The 14,688-nt window shown below is 41.9% G+C and overlaps 2 protein-coding genes across 2 annotated transcripts; both read left to right on the top strand.

Moving 5' to 3' along the window:
• Window positions 1-1,718: 1,718 nt before the first annotated feature.
• On the top strand, window positions 1,719-3,328 carry LOC119656462 (serine/threonine-protein kinase 33-like). Its single transcript, XM_038062802.1, has 4 exons — window positions 1,719-2,057; window positions 2,120-2,785; window positions 2,855-3,110; window positions 3,161-3,328. The coding sequence occupies exons 1-4, from the start codon at window positions 1,893-1,895 to the stop codon at window positions 3,187-3,189; spliced, it is 1,116 nt and encodes a 371-aa protein (XP_037918730.1). The 5' UTR covers window positions 1,719-1,892; the 3' UTR covers window positions 3,190-3,328.
• Window positions 3,329-7,601: 4,273 nt separating this feature from the next.
• LOC119656446 (transportin-3) lies at window positions 7,602-14,462 on the top strand. The gene is made up of 7 exons (XM_038062801.1): window positions 7,602-7,637; window positions 7,714-8,016; window positions 8,097-8,901; window positions 8,955-9,238; window positions 9,301-9,467; window positions 9,527-10,885; window positions 13,980-14,462. Exons 2-7 carry the CDS (start codon window positions 7,900-7,902, stop codon window positions 14,038-14,040), a joined length of 2,793 nt encoding a protein of 930 aa, XP_037918729.1. The 5' UTR covers window positions 7,602-7,637; window positions 7,714-7,899; the 3' UTR covers window positions 14,041-14,462.
• The last annotated feature ends 226 nt before the right edge of the window (window positions 14,463-14,688 follow it).

Below are 14,688 nucleotides of genomic sequence, written 5' to 3'. Positions count from 1 at the left end.
CTGTACAGGTTTAAATTGAACACCACGCCTAATTGTCCAAACTGCGGGGTCCCGGAGGACCCGACGCACGTTTTCTTCCAGTGTCCTAGGTTCGTGGAAGAAAGGAGGAACCTGGAGGAAACTCTAGGTGAAGTGCTATCACCGGAAAATTTTGTCCGAAGAATGGTAGCCTGTCAGGGAGACTGGGATGCGATCAATTCCATGATCGCTGTAATCCAGGAAAAACTGCGAAAAACAGAAGAAGTGAGGAAGACGCGGTTACGAACCCCGCGGGTAGACGGAAGGAGACCTAGCTAAAGTAAGCTAACTCCGCCCCGTGATGTAATACCTAAAGGTGGTCCCATGGGGTAGGGGGGGAGTCGGGGGTGGTTTTAGTGGGTAAAAATCCCACACTCTGGCGTGCCCAGGCCAGAGTCTTTTGAAGATTTCCACCTCCTCAAAAAAAAAAAAAAAAGGCTAGCCTGTGCTCCTCATCCTTGGACGTAAAGGCCCAACCGCTTGATTGTTTTTCAGGTTGAAGATGATTACCGGGCGATAGCTGCTGATGTAGTGTTCACTGGCGTGTCAAGACATATTGCCAGCTAGTGAAAGACTAACAAATTCTGATTTACAACTGAACCGGACCTTCTTTCTGGGTATATATTAACCTATATGATACCACACTGCGCGACGACCTCTAGAAAACAGTCCTCTTTTTCGTTCCTCAGTAAACTTCCTTAATCTGTGGCTGCACTGAAGTCGCCGGCAATTACTTTTGGTCTCCGTCCTTTCGCGTGATTTGGTAACAAAACATCATATAACTCACACTCTCTTGCGAGTGTAACAGAATTGTGAGTTAAACGATTCATGAATTGATGTACAATAAGGGCATATATTATCCATTGTTTTTCAGGCCCTCAATAGTCAACTATCACAAACACTGTAGGATCTATAGTGCATCCATTATACCCTAATTTTCACTTCTTTTCTACATATTTGCTGAGTGGGTGTTCATTTATTAGTTCGACTCCAACTTACAAATATAAATTCTTTCAGTTAAAAATCGAGTTTTAAATATTACTCCTGTTCATTCCTTTTCATAGTCTGTTTTTCCAATTGTTACTCTTTCCTATTTTAGTTTTCAATGAGACTGTGCTTCAGTATCATTATCACCAAACTTAACTGAGGACGAAGACGGCTACAGTTTTGCATCAGGGCAGAGAGAACTCATCAGACACTGCCTCTACCTCTACCCTGGGAACAGCGTGAACGAAGTGGTGTTATACGCCCCTTTTGATAATTCACAGAACATGACAAGAATGCGAATTATATCCAAAGTAAATCCGTCCACAATTCGGACCTTAGCTTGGCCGGAGCTAGACAATTTTTATTTAGGGATTGAGGAGTCCTAAGTCCGCAGAGACGAGGCAGCGTCTGATGATTTGCCTCTGTCCTGGTACGAAACCGTAGCCGTGTTCGTCTCTCTTTTAATTTTGGAACTTGGATTGTTAAACACAAAAAGAGGAGTCAGTGGAGCATAAAGAGTGGGAGAAAGTTGCTCTCCACTTGGTCCGGTCCGACATCAAGTGGATGCGGACTTAGAATTCCTTAATCTCCAGACAAAAACTTCAAACTTTACGCTGTACAAGTGGTAAACCTCCAGCAGCGGGACACCACGAAAACGAATACAAACATACATGGCGAACCGGGGTTCGAACCCAGCGTAACGCTCAATCAACTTGGTCATCCTCATCTTTGAAGTGATAGTGATTATTTGTCACTAAATCAGATCAGGTTCAAAACTCACAATAAAAAAGTAGTCAGTTCTACTTTAATCAATTTATAAACCGATTTAGACGTGTATCTTGTGTTTATATAGATAAAGGTTTTATTTATTCGTCGTTGATTTAACCATGAAAATCGTAAGCAGGAATCAATTAAGTAAAATAAGCGACCTCTCGGATATTTTTAATATCATTGAAATCGTTGGAGGGGGATCCTTCGGTACCGTCTATAGAGCCATTCACATACGTTCAGATAAAGCAAAAGCTCTGAAAATTGGATCTAAATTAGAATCTGTAAGAAATCTGTTTCAAAGAAAAAAGAGAAATTGCATTAAAGTGTGGGATATATATTGCAGCCATATAAGAGTAAATACTACCAAGAAATCAAGATTCTAACTGCCGTTGATCATCCAAATATTGTTAGCCTTGAAGCCGTATACGAGTCGAAGAAGAAAATATGTTTGGTCTTTGAATACTGCCCTCGGGAGCTATCTAAAGTATTCAAACAGGAAGGATACCTAAACGAACCAACTGTTCAAAAAATAATGCAATATTTGACTTCAGCTGTTGCCTACCTCCATTCGAATTCTATTGTTCATCGGGATCTGAAATTGGAGAATATTCTAATCGGAGACAACCCCGAGAATACTAATGATGCATGGTTTGTGAAATTGTGTGACTTTGGTGTAAGTACGTATAAAAGTGGTATAGGGTACGGTAATATGCTCAACGAGTTTTGTGGAACTCCATTGTACATGGCTCCAGAAATGGAGATGAAATCCTACAGTGAGCAATGTGATATTTGGTCACTGGGCGTCATAATGTTTTTGCTATTCGAAGGGGAGTTCCCTTTCCAGATTCGAAATTCCAGCAAGTTGCGTGAGGTGATCTCAACGACCTATATTGACTACGATCATTTAAAATGCTCCAAACCTGCTGCTCAATTGATACATAAGTGTCTTCAAATGAATCCAGCTCATCGCATTACAGCTCAAGAAATGTTGCATTCGGCTTGGATAAAGGTAAAGATTTAAAGTGAGTTTCGCAAACCAAAATTTTTTTAACTGTTTTATGGGCATAATACACTGTAGGGGAAGCACATTACCCGTGTTTCACCCACGCCAAATATCCTAGAAATGATGGACCAATATAACGCTTTAAATGCAGATCAACGATCTGCGGATGTTGGAAGTCAAGAGAATTCAAATCTTCCACCGTCAAATGTGATAACTCCGAGGGGATCGATTTTGGGTAATTTGCCGAAAAATGATATAAAACCATCTGACGTGGAAGCAGCACCTATAGAAAAAAAGTATCCTATAATTCAGATAACTTCCGTCACCAAAGGTATTTTTTCAATATTTTTTAAAGAATAAATTAAATATATGCCCTCTAAGGTGCCGAAAGAAACATGACCAGCAAATAAACATAACATATTATCCATTTCCCTTATTTTAAGAAATCGAGATTTTGATCGATTCAGAGGGTAAGATGGAATTGAACTTAAATATTGGTTCCTTGACTAGGAATGATGTTCGACAATATACAATAGCATTATTCGTAAATAAAAAAACTTTCTGCAATTAGTTTGGATGAATATGAATAAACTAATTACAGAAAAAAACCTTTCTTTACTTTTTGGGAACACGGTATTTCCTTCATTCGATAGAAGTTAGTTAGTTAGTTTAGTTTACTGGGGGGACCCGCAGCCCACTGTACTATCCTCGTAAACCGCCTATTCAGTGGCTTCCCGCCTACAGCGTTCGCAGGTTTTAGCGAATCTGAGCACATTCTCCAGATGCAGAGAGTGTGCAGATTCTTCATTGAAGAAAACCTCGCCAAGTTGTCTTCGTCTGAGATCTGAGGAGGCCGGGCAGCTGCATAAAAAGTGCAGGGCCGTCTCCTCCTCCTCCTCACCGCTCTAGCGACCCCAGATTCTTTCACAAGGATTTTCAAAGTTCAAATTTCTCCACCCGGCTGCGTGAATCCTTGCAATTTCACCCTACAGAATAGATTTGACAGTGGATGGCCGGATGCCAAAAGCTGGTTGTGGCCCTACCATTGTGGATCCAGACCCCCGGCGAGCCAATCTGTCAGCCTCAGCACCCACATCAAGAATGTTTCGTTCAGTCGGCCAAGTTTCAGCAGCACCTGATGACAACTTCACACCAACTGGCTTGATATGTCGTTGCTGTTTAGAGCTGATAATACTGCCTGATTGTTAGAACAGATTCAAATGGTGCGGCCCCTCCATTTTTTTCGCAGGCATTCTTCTGCTACCAATGAGTTGGCATATATGTCCGCCTGGAATATGGTCGTAATTTTTTCGAAGAGTCAGGCTGGTGAAGACTATTAAGTCTGTAATCTGAAAAGACTCATGGCCATTTATCGAACATTCTTCTCTTTTGGTGATTACGATAATGTATGTCCTTTCAAAGACGAATGTGGAAACCATATGATCGTCCGGCATCAATGCAACCGGTTTTTTTGTCAAGAAATTTCCAGATAGACGCATGACTAATGGTATCAAGTCAATATGCGTCGTTAGCTGCTTTCCGTTTCACCTCCTAGTGAATTGAAGGTAAATTTAGTATAGCTTCATGTGCAGCAGTCGGCGTACTCACTGCTCCAGTAAAACTTAGGCTACTAAGCCTCTAAATCTGCGTTAGCAGCTTCCTTTTAGTGAAAGTCCCCAGGTCTTACCTATCGCAGTCCTACAGCACCAGAACAATCTGCACGATTTCTGATATTGTTGCCGAATGTGATCCTTCCACGTTAACTTGGAGTCGAAATATACTCCTAAATACTTAACTGTTTGTGCCAGCTGGATCTCCGCCCCTGATAAAGTGGGTATCCATTACCAGCAGCCATAACCGAGGAGAGAGAACCCTCCCTGTGGGCAGCCCCTAAATGAATTTTTCTCCACCCTAGCATGTGAAGGATCCAACTGATTAACAGCGGTTCGGTTCCATGCTGTCTTGCTGCATCACAAATTGCCGCGAATGCACCTTCGATGTCCATTAATTCGCCAAAGACGTATTCTTTTCCGAACATAGCCTTTTAAATTTACTTTTACCTTTCTGGTAAATGTGATGCCTATGGTGAAGTAGCCACTTAGGAATGTGTGTATCCTATATCAACTGATCTACTTGTCTTTCTAGTTCTTTTAGGAGAAAGGACGTTAGACTGATAAGTCGGAAGCTTTTTGCGTCCGTGTAGGTGGGTTTCCTTCGATTAGGAATAAATATCACCTTCACAACGCGCCAGTTAATTGGAATATATGCATATGATAGGCATGCACGATATATATTCCGAATCTGTAGACCTAGGGGATTCATTCCCTCTATTATTAGCGCAGAAATGATGTCACCCGGACCTGCAGACTTGTATCTACGGAACGAGTTAAATGCCCATTTAGTGATACTATTTTGCATGCCAAATTCCAGTCTCTCGGTTGAGGGCTGTATGCATCTGTCGGCCCCGAAATGAAATTTTGGATGCTGCCTGGAAAATGCACTTCAAATAAATGGTTTGCGTTTCTTCATCGCTTTCTGTATACCTCCCACTCTGTAAACTTAAATAACCCAGCTTCTGGCTACGGTCTTTAACAAGGATCCGTTTTACCTTTGAGGTTGCCTCTAGAAAATTAGTCTCTCTCTCTGTGCCTCTTTGTAACGATTCCAGCCAGCGACTGAATGAAGCATCGTTGTCGTTCCCCTCTGGTTCCACCATGGTGTTTTACCCTTCTTTTTCGTCTTGAGTGAACCGCTTTCTTCGAAAGCTTCTCTTATGCTAACTGTGATCATCTGGGATGTCTTCTCAATACCAGCAATAGGTTTGATGCGCCTCCCAGGGATCGTGACTCGGGCGCTCAGTTCGATTTTATACATCGCCCAATCTGTCTTCCGCAGATTCCAAAATGGAGTGAGTGGATCTATGTCCATTACGAAATCGATGCGTCTGTGATTAAGAGTGTGATATCGTTTGATACTTTCCACTATCCGACCAGAGCCGCAATGTCAAGGGATGCCACCGTGATGTCGATGACCTCCCGCCTGACCACCTTGAAGAAAGTGGGTTCATTACCCAACTTAAGGATCTGCAGATCCGCTCCTACCAGATACTCCAGTAGTCTCGATCCTCTTGCATCATCGTCATATAAGGTGAGCTCATATGAATAGGGTATTTCTCACACAAGATGAACACAAAATCTTTATATCTGAAGCGTCCAGCTTCTGGTATTCGGAATTGTTCATTATTAACACAATCCTCTCTGTGATTAATAGGGACAGTATACCTTAGGGAGAAAAAAGTACTAACTGAAAATGCGACTTTTAGGGCGAAGAATTGGATCGCGTCTGACCAAAGATCCTTTTCAGATCACAGTTGGATACTTTTCAATCTAAATCTCGCTTCAGAGATCTCCTACCTTACAGACAAACTAGAGTCAAAGATTGGGGCTCTGAAAAGGGGATTTGAAACCGCTGTTAAAGTGAGTGAAATTATGCGGTGTTTCCAACGATTAATTAATTGTTAGAAGTGATGAAAGGAACAAGTGGTTCCCGAAATATCGGTATTTGCAAGAATAAATATCCACACCAATGAAAAAGAAACAACAAGTTTTTATTACTTCAATTCGCTGTTAAAGTATATAAAACGTTCTGCAAACTGCAGCAAAAAAATATTGCCACCGTGGTGGAATGAGAATCTTTCCAACCTGAAAAAAACTGACCAGAAAAGACTTCAACATCGGCTACAGACTCAAATACTGGTACCCATGCAAGGACCGCCTGAAGGGGTACAAATTAGCGATTAAGACTGCCGGGAAACGGAACATGTCTGCGAGATTCAGTAAAATTATAACCAAGGAACATCCTTTCTTAAACAGTTGAAAGTCCTGGATGGGATCTTTTGGTTAGACCCTGTAAATGCTAGTCCACAAGCATTTCCCCTCCAAAGAGAAGGATTGTTGGTCAAAACCTTGACTGAAAGGTATGCAACCCATTCACCCGAGTCGTTTCAGGTTATCAAATCTGCCCCTGGAGGTACTGAAAGTTACAGAAAGAAAGGAGAAATCCTCAGGCAAATATGTTGTGGCTGCTCAGCTCTAGCTAGAGACAAGCTTGGGACACTAGCTAAATAAGTCTTTGGGAACCTCAAAGAGATCTCTAGTCGCAAGATTGGGAGCTGTTTTCCTTAATAAATTCTATAGGCTGACTCTGCAGGTCTCAGTCGATTGGATTCTGCGCCGATTACTCTTCCAACAGCCATCAATTTGTTGCATCAAAACGTCACACCACATTCCTAATGGGCTTCTCAGAGCTTACACTGATACCTGCTTAGTTTCACTAGAGCTGTGAAAACCATGAGGGACTATGAGACTAAGTAACTTCTGCATCGATGGGAAACAGCGGAATGGACGTCAATTCAAAACTTTCTCCATCCTTCAATATTTAAAATAGTGTCTATGACGTTATTTTGTTTTATACTTTAAGTGTTAAATAAAAGTGGATACATAGTGCATTGGACAATTTTTTTTTCAATTTAGTTAAGCGTGGCAGTTGAAATCGATTATAATCGATTATAATGTTAACAAGCATATATGAGTTCGAAGAAAAGTAATGAATTTGAAGTCCAAATTGTAAGGAGGTAAGTAAGAAATCATTGCCCTTATATCATCATCAAAAAACTGCAAAACAAATAAATTTTTTAAGCCAGTATATTTGTTCTGTTTTCGTTTATAAAATTCAAATCTATCTTCGAACATCTACTCACCATCCATACAACTGATTTTCTGTTGAAGTCAGTGACAACTGTAATATATTTGCAGCGGCTCGTCAATTTGACAGCTGAGTACATAGCAAGTCGACGACGGTATTTTTTTGTAAATATATTCCACTAAAGCACAAAAATTACATTACTCGGATTACATTTTGTTGGCCTATTTTAGTCAAGAAAGCAAAAATGTTGGAACGTAAAATTTACAAGTGGCAATAATTGCATATTAACGATATAAATGTGAATCTCCAATTGGAAGCAACGTTGCAATAGTAGGACGAAGCGTTTTGTTCAATTGCCAGAAGAAAAATAGGGACGGCATCGAAAAATCGTGCAAATAAGACTGAAAGGTTTCGCGATGGAGTTGGAACCAACATCAGAAGTAGTTTATCAAGGGATATGCTCCCTCTATAATAATCCAGATGCCAAGAAGAAGCAGGAAGCGGCAAAATGGTTGGAAGAATTTCAAAAGTCTGTAAGTAGAGCAATATTTTGAAGTCAATAACCTCACTTTCCCTCCGACAATTTCGTAACCCAATTCTGTTTACCATTTAGATATATTCGTGGAGTATTGCGGACGAATTGCTTCAACAGAAACGTGACATGCAGTCCTGCTACTTCGCCGCCCAAACCATTCGCAACAAGATCCAGAATAGTTTCCACGAATTACCTGTGCATGTTCATGAGAGGCTGCGAGACTCATTGATAGCACATATCGGGCAGATAACAAATGAAACTGACGCGGTTATTGTGACACAGCTATGCTTGGCCGTGGCTGATCTAATGTTGCTGATGGCATCTTGGAAAAATCCAATCCCACAACTAATCGAAAACCTTTCATCGAGCGCCGACTCAATCTGGCCGCTCCTAGAAATTCTACAGTTCTTGCCTGAGGAGATGGATTCTAGATATTTGCGGCTCGGAGCCAACCGTCGCGATGAGGTGCACCGCGAAATGGAGTCAAACTCGAAAACTCTCTTAGATTTCTTGAATATGTGCCTGCACACGTATGCTGGCCAGAATCTGAACATCATGAATAAGATAATAAAGTGCTTTAATGCGTGGGTGACCATAAACGTGATACCGTTTCACCATATAATCGACAATGTGATAACGCAGCAAGTCTTTGCGCTTTTGAACAACCATAGCACGTCTAAGAAACTGCACGACGCAGCAACCGACTGCCTGTGCACGATTGTCCAGTCGTTGGAATCGAACAACAACCAATACACCAACCACCAGATGTGGGAATTGCAGATATTCAATGGGATCCAATCCCTCGAGAGCTGCTACCATGCCTGCGTCGCACTGGAGGACATCGATAAGGCTGTCAATTACTGTCGAATATTCACGGTGCTAGGTAAGTTTCATGAAATCTTCTACGAGAGACTGAAGTAATGCCTGTCATTCCAGGAGAATCGCTTCTTCCGAAGATGGTCTCGGAAAAGGAGGCACCTCATTACTCCATCAAAGTACTGGATCTGGTCCTCATATGCATTGGCCATTACGACTATGAGATCGCAGAGATCACTTTTAACTTGTGGTATTGCCTGAGCGAGGAGTTGTACCAGAAAAACGATGACCAGTTGTCGGTGCACTTTAGACCACATATTGAACGCCTGATCGGGGCATTATTTAGACACGCACAAATGGAACCAGATCACGAGGGATTGATCGAGGAAGACGACAGCTTCAGTGTAAGCATATTCAGTAAAGCTGTCGTCTGGATCCAGTACAACTTCCTTTCTTTTTCTTGCAGGATTTCCGAAGAAAAGTTTCTGAACTTATCAAGGACGTAGTGTTCATTATAGGATCAACAAATTGTTTCAAACAAATGTTTCTCATTCTTCAGCAACCGTCCGTCACATGGGAAAGTAGCGAGTCCGCTTTATTCATAATGCAAAACGTTGCAAAAAATATCCTGCCGTAAGTAGCGGACATTTTTAAGTTTCTTACCCACACGTGATGCATATTTTTCTTTGCAGCGATGAAAATGAGGTGGTTCCGAAAGTAGTTGAGGCAATTTTAAATTTACCTGAAAACACCCACATAGCATTTCGGTATACATCGATTTTGCTTATTGGAGAACTGTGCGAATGGATCGAGGCGCATCCTCAATCGCTACAAGCTGTGCTGAACTTCTTGCTTTATTCGTTGCAACAGAAAAATGGTCTGGCATCGGCTGCTGCTCGAGCGCTCACCTCGATTTGTTCAACTTGTCGCCAACACATGACCTGCCACATAACAGGGCTGGTTGAAATCGCCCGAAGTTTGGACAGCTTCGAAATATCGAATGAGTTGGCAATCGGTTTACTAAAAGGCATATCCATTATAATATCACGTTTACCGAGGCCGCAGTTGGAGAGCACTATGTGTGAAATCATAACCTTCCAATTTACGCCACTAATACAATTGATTGAAGCAGGTGGCTCGACGGTAACGTCAAAAGAGGATCGAACCAATCCGATATATTGGTTAGACCGAGCGTGCGCAATCATTCGACACACAGACCCTGACGTCCAGCCAAATGAAGTCCATCCGACTGTAAAAATTTTGACCGAAACGTGGCCTGTCATATCTAACGTCCTAGATAAATACCAAACTGACACGCGGATTATGGAGCGAACATGTCGATTGCTGCGGTACGGATTTCGTATGGTTGGCAAGCAGGCTTCCCACCTTCTCGAGCCACTTGTGAAGCAGATGGTGTGCTTGTATGCTGTCAACCACCACAGTTGCTTCCTCTACTTGGGTAGCATCTTGGTAGACGAATTTGCGAAAAATGATGACTGCACGACTGGCCTGCTAGAAATGCTTCAAGCATTCATTGAGCCCACCTTCAACATGTTACAAGTGGAAAATGGACTGAAAAACAATCCAGATACCGTAGAGGATTTCTTCCGGTTATGCTCGAGGTTCATCGAAGGTTGTCCGGTTCCGTTCCTTCAAAGTCCACTTGTCACTCCAATCATTCAATGCGCCTTGCTCGCTTGTACCTTAGACCATCGCTACGCAAACTCCGCAGTAATGAAATTCTTCTGTAATTTATTGAAATGTGGAAAGTCGAACAAATATGATGAAGTGACGCAACACTTAACATTGCAAATCATCAAACAAAATGGAGAAGCTCTGGTGATGAATTTACTCTATGCTTCCGTTTTCTGTTTACACTCATACATGCTTCCGGATGTGGCTGAAGTAATGGTTGAACTGAAGAATGTTGATAAAGAAGGCTTTGAACGATATCTGCAGACTGCGCTGGATGCTCTGCCGAAAAAGAATAGCGGCGGGTGCGTAACGGCAACACAAGGACAACTTGAAGACTTTAGCACTGCAGTCCTAGGGTGAGTATATTTTTAATGATGAATTAATGATTATATAAGGGATATTTTGTTCCTCCTATAATTTAGAGTTCAATCGCTGTAGATTTTGGACACAGATCTTCTTTTTCTTCAGCCTTTGTCCCGTTCAAGAGCGGGGTCGGCTCGTCGTGATCGGTTTCACCATTTGGCTCTTTTGAATGCCCGGTTTGGGTGCACTCTCGAGGCTTTTAAATCTCCATCCAGCGTATCAAGTCACTGCTGTTTGGGCCTGCCTTTTGGTTGTTTATCATTGACTTCGATGTTCAGACGAATCTTGGCAAGTGAATTTTCGTTAGCACGAATTGCATGACCATACCATCAAAGACGCCTCTCTCGCAATTTTTCCACGATCGGTGCAACCCCATAACGATCGCGGATATCTTCATTTCGGATGTGATCAAAACGTGTGACGCAACTAGTCCAACACAACATCTTCGTCTTCATTACCGCAAGACGCCGTTCATTGTCTTTGGCCAACACTCAGAACTATAGAGGACGACAAGACGTAAAAATATTGCGGTAAATTTTCGATTTGAGACCTTCGTTGATACGTCGATCACAAAGAACACCAGTTGTGGATCGCCACTTCATCCAGGTTGCGTTAATGCGTGAAGCAATTTCATAACGCAGTTCTCTATTGGCTGATAGCATTGGAAATGGTTGGAATGTTGTAGGTGGAGCGACACCCGGCCAGCCAGAAGGCCTACTGGAAGACTAAGGCGTGGGCGGGCTGTCAAATCTGTCAAATTTTAGTCAGAAATAAACTAACTCTTGCATGGCTGAATTAAACAACATAAAACAAAACCTTAAAACAGTTTAAAGATGTTTTAAGCCCCCCAGAACACAATACACCTCTTCTTTTTTTTCTTCAGCCTTTGTTCCGTTCACAAACGGGGTCGGCTCGTCGTGATCAGCTTCGCCATTTGGCTCTATCGAATGCCTGATCTGGGTGCAATCTCGAGGCTTTCAAATCCCCATCTAGCGTATCAAGTCACTGCTGTTTGGGCCTGCCTTTTGGTTGTTTATCATTGACTTCGATGTTCAGACGAATCTTGGCAAGTGAATTTTCGTTAGCACGAATTGCATGACCATACCATCAAAGACGCCTCTCTCGCGGATATCTTCATATCGGATGTGATCAAAACGTGTGACGCAACTAGTCCAACACAACATCTTCGTCTCCATTACTGGAAGACGCCGTTCATTGTCTTTTATAGTTGGCCACCACTCAGAACTATAGAGGACGACAGGACGGATGACATTGCGGTAAATTTTCGATTTGAGACGTTCGTTGATACGTCGATCACAAAGAACACCAGTTCTGGATCGCCATTTCATCCAGATTGCGTTAATGCGTGAAGCAATTTCATAACGCAGTTTTCCATTGGCTGATAGCGTTGATCCGAGGTATTTAAATCGCTCAGTTCTGGGCAGATCGCTGCCGCTGACAATGATTGTGCCTGTTTCATGGGGATCAGTCGTCAAAAATTCAATTTTATTTAGATTCAATCTGAGACCGTGTTGCATGAGTCGATCATTCCATTTTTGAACAAGTTGCTCGAGATAATTTTTGCTATGTGATGCTAGGAAAACATCATCTGCATAAAGCAGTGTGTAGGGCGCGGGACGTTGGATATCCCGTGTGACGGTGTTCATAACAAGAACAAAGAGGAGTGGCGAGAGGGCGCTTCCTTGATGAACACCAACAGGGACACGAAGCGGTTTTGATACACCCGCCATACTTCGAAATTTACTTTTCGGATCGTGGTAGAACAATTGAACCCAGCGCACGAGTTCTTCTGGCACGAAGTGTTGTCGTAAAGCATACCAGATAAGTTCGTGTGGTACACGGTCAAACGCTTTCTTTAGATCCAGAAAGGCAATGTAAAGAGGGCGATGCTTCTCACGGTGTTTCTTCATGAGTAACCGCGCAGCGTGTATTGCGTCAGTAGTTCCGCAGTTCTTGACAAATCCGGCTAGATTCACGGTTATTTCAACGATTTCGCGAATACGGTTGTCAAGAATGTATTCAAATAATCTTCATGGTATGGGAAAGTAATTGGATCGGACGGTAATTTGAACATTCTGCTGGACTAACTTTCTTTTTCCATATTGGAACAGTGGTACTTTCTTGCCAGTCAGATGGTGTTCTTCCTTCCCGAATTCACTGAGCCACAGGTTTGGGTTCCAGTTCTTCGCTTTCCAGAGCTCAGATGCAATGTCGTCAGGCCTCCTATTGTCTCCTGGACTTCAGTTGCGCTGACAGGTGGAACTAGTCCAAATGTCGGCAATGATTGTGAAAGTGGAGGACGAGCAAATTCTTCCGTTGAAATCTGCTCGAAGTATTCTCTATCCGTTGCGGCTCGACGGTTGGTAAGCAAAGTACCGTTCTTGTCATTAACGCAACAGAAGTGTTCGATATCCTGTGTACGTTCCTTACGGCTTTTTGGCAAGTCGTTACAGATCTCTCTCGCCATCCTGAGTGTCCAGTTTATCGTAAAGATTTTTGTAATGGTTCGCTCGGGTGACAGCAACTGCTTTCTTTGCTTCCCGGTTGGTATTCTTATAAATTTGTCAATTAGCAGGCGTTTTATCGTTGAGAAATTTGAATTTGTGGTAGAAGCGTTTCTTTTCACGGACCTTCATTTCAACATCATCATTCCAAAGCCAAGTATTTCGGTTGATGTACCGCTTACCCGGCTTGGTGACTCGGGAGTTGCAGAGGCCGCTTTGTCTGTTTGTGTCTGTGTCTTTCATTTGGTTCTACGATTCTTCCACATTCGTAATGGTCGGCAATCGTATGAGTGAGATCGTTTCTTCTTTCTTCTCACCAAGTCGCCACCATTTAATGCGTCACGGGCCAGTGCGTTCCTCACGCTGTTTTATCGGTGGCTTAATTCGCAGGACGGCAATCAACGGCTAATCGTCTGATTATTCAAACATTGATGACATGTTTTTCAAAATCTTAAAGCCGCCTAAACAAACTCAACTTACAATTATGATTTCAAATAAATCAAAAAACCATTGTATCAATAAATTGAAATCATTTTCCATAACTTTTTCTTTCCCATTACAGGGCTGATGCGACGAAAGCTGTGACAGTAGCTCTTAAGGATTTTACGCGATTATATCGATAAGATTTTTGCAATAATAATTATTATAAAGTCACTATTTCCAAAGTGTTTAAAAAAATATCAGAGACCTACACTGATAGCCGTTCAGTTATAAATTTAAGGCATTTTTGTAGTCAATGTAAAACTACATACTCTAATCTTATTTAGGGCAAATGAGAAAAATTGAATTATTGAATGAATTACCGTTAATTTTGATTACTATCATAGTAAGTTCTTCATCATTTTTCTGTTGAAATGATAAATGATGTACAAGTGTATGTGTACCAATTCCTGATTTGAGGAAGTGAAATATTTTATTATAGCTTAGCATCGTAAGTCAGATTAGCTAGATGATGAGGAAACGAATACCGGAAGAAGTCACTTTCATATAGTTTCCTATTTGTATAATTTTTATTTATGACAAATATAATTACGAACAAATTACATACACTGCGTTTTTACCAATACGTGCATGAATAATGTTAGAAAAGTTTTTCCAGCTGCTTGAAGAAGGGGATGGAAACTTCGCCACAATCTGAATGGCGTGGAATCTTTTGATACACGGTTACACGGTTCGTATGCAATAAAAAAATCAAGTGGGATGACATGGGTGTCACCCTGCGTGGCATACCAGACGTCAAGATGCTAGCAATTTTTTAAATCTTAAAGTAA

This window comes from Hermetia illucens, chromosome 1 (assembly GCF_905115235.1).
Source record: "Hermetia illucens chromosome 1, iHerIll2.2.curated.20191125, whole genome shotgun sequence".
NCBI lineage: Eukaryota > Metazoa > Arthropoda > Insecta > Diptera > Stratiomyidae > Hermetia > Hermetia illucens.
Note: the sequence above shows the minus strand (reverse complement) of the source record. Positions and strands in the feature narration are given on the sequence as shown.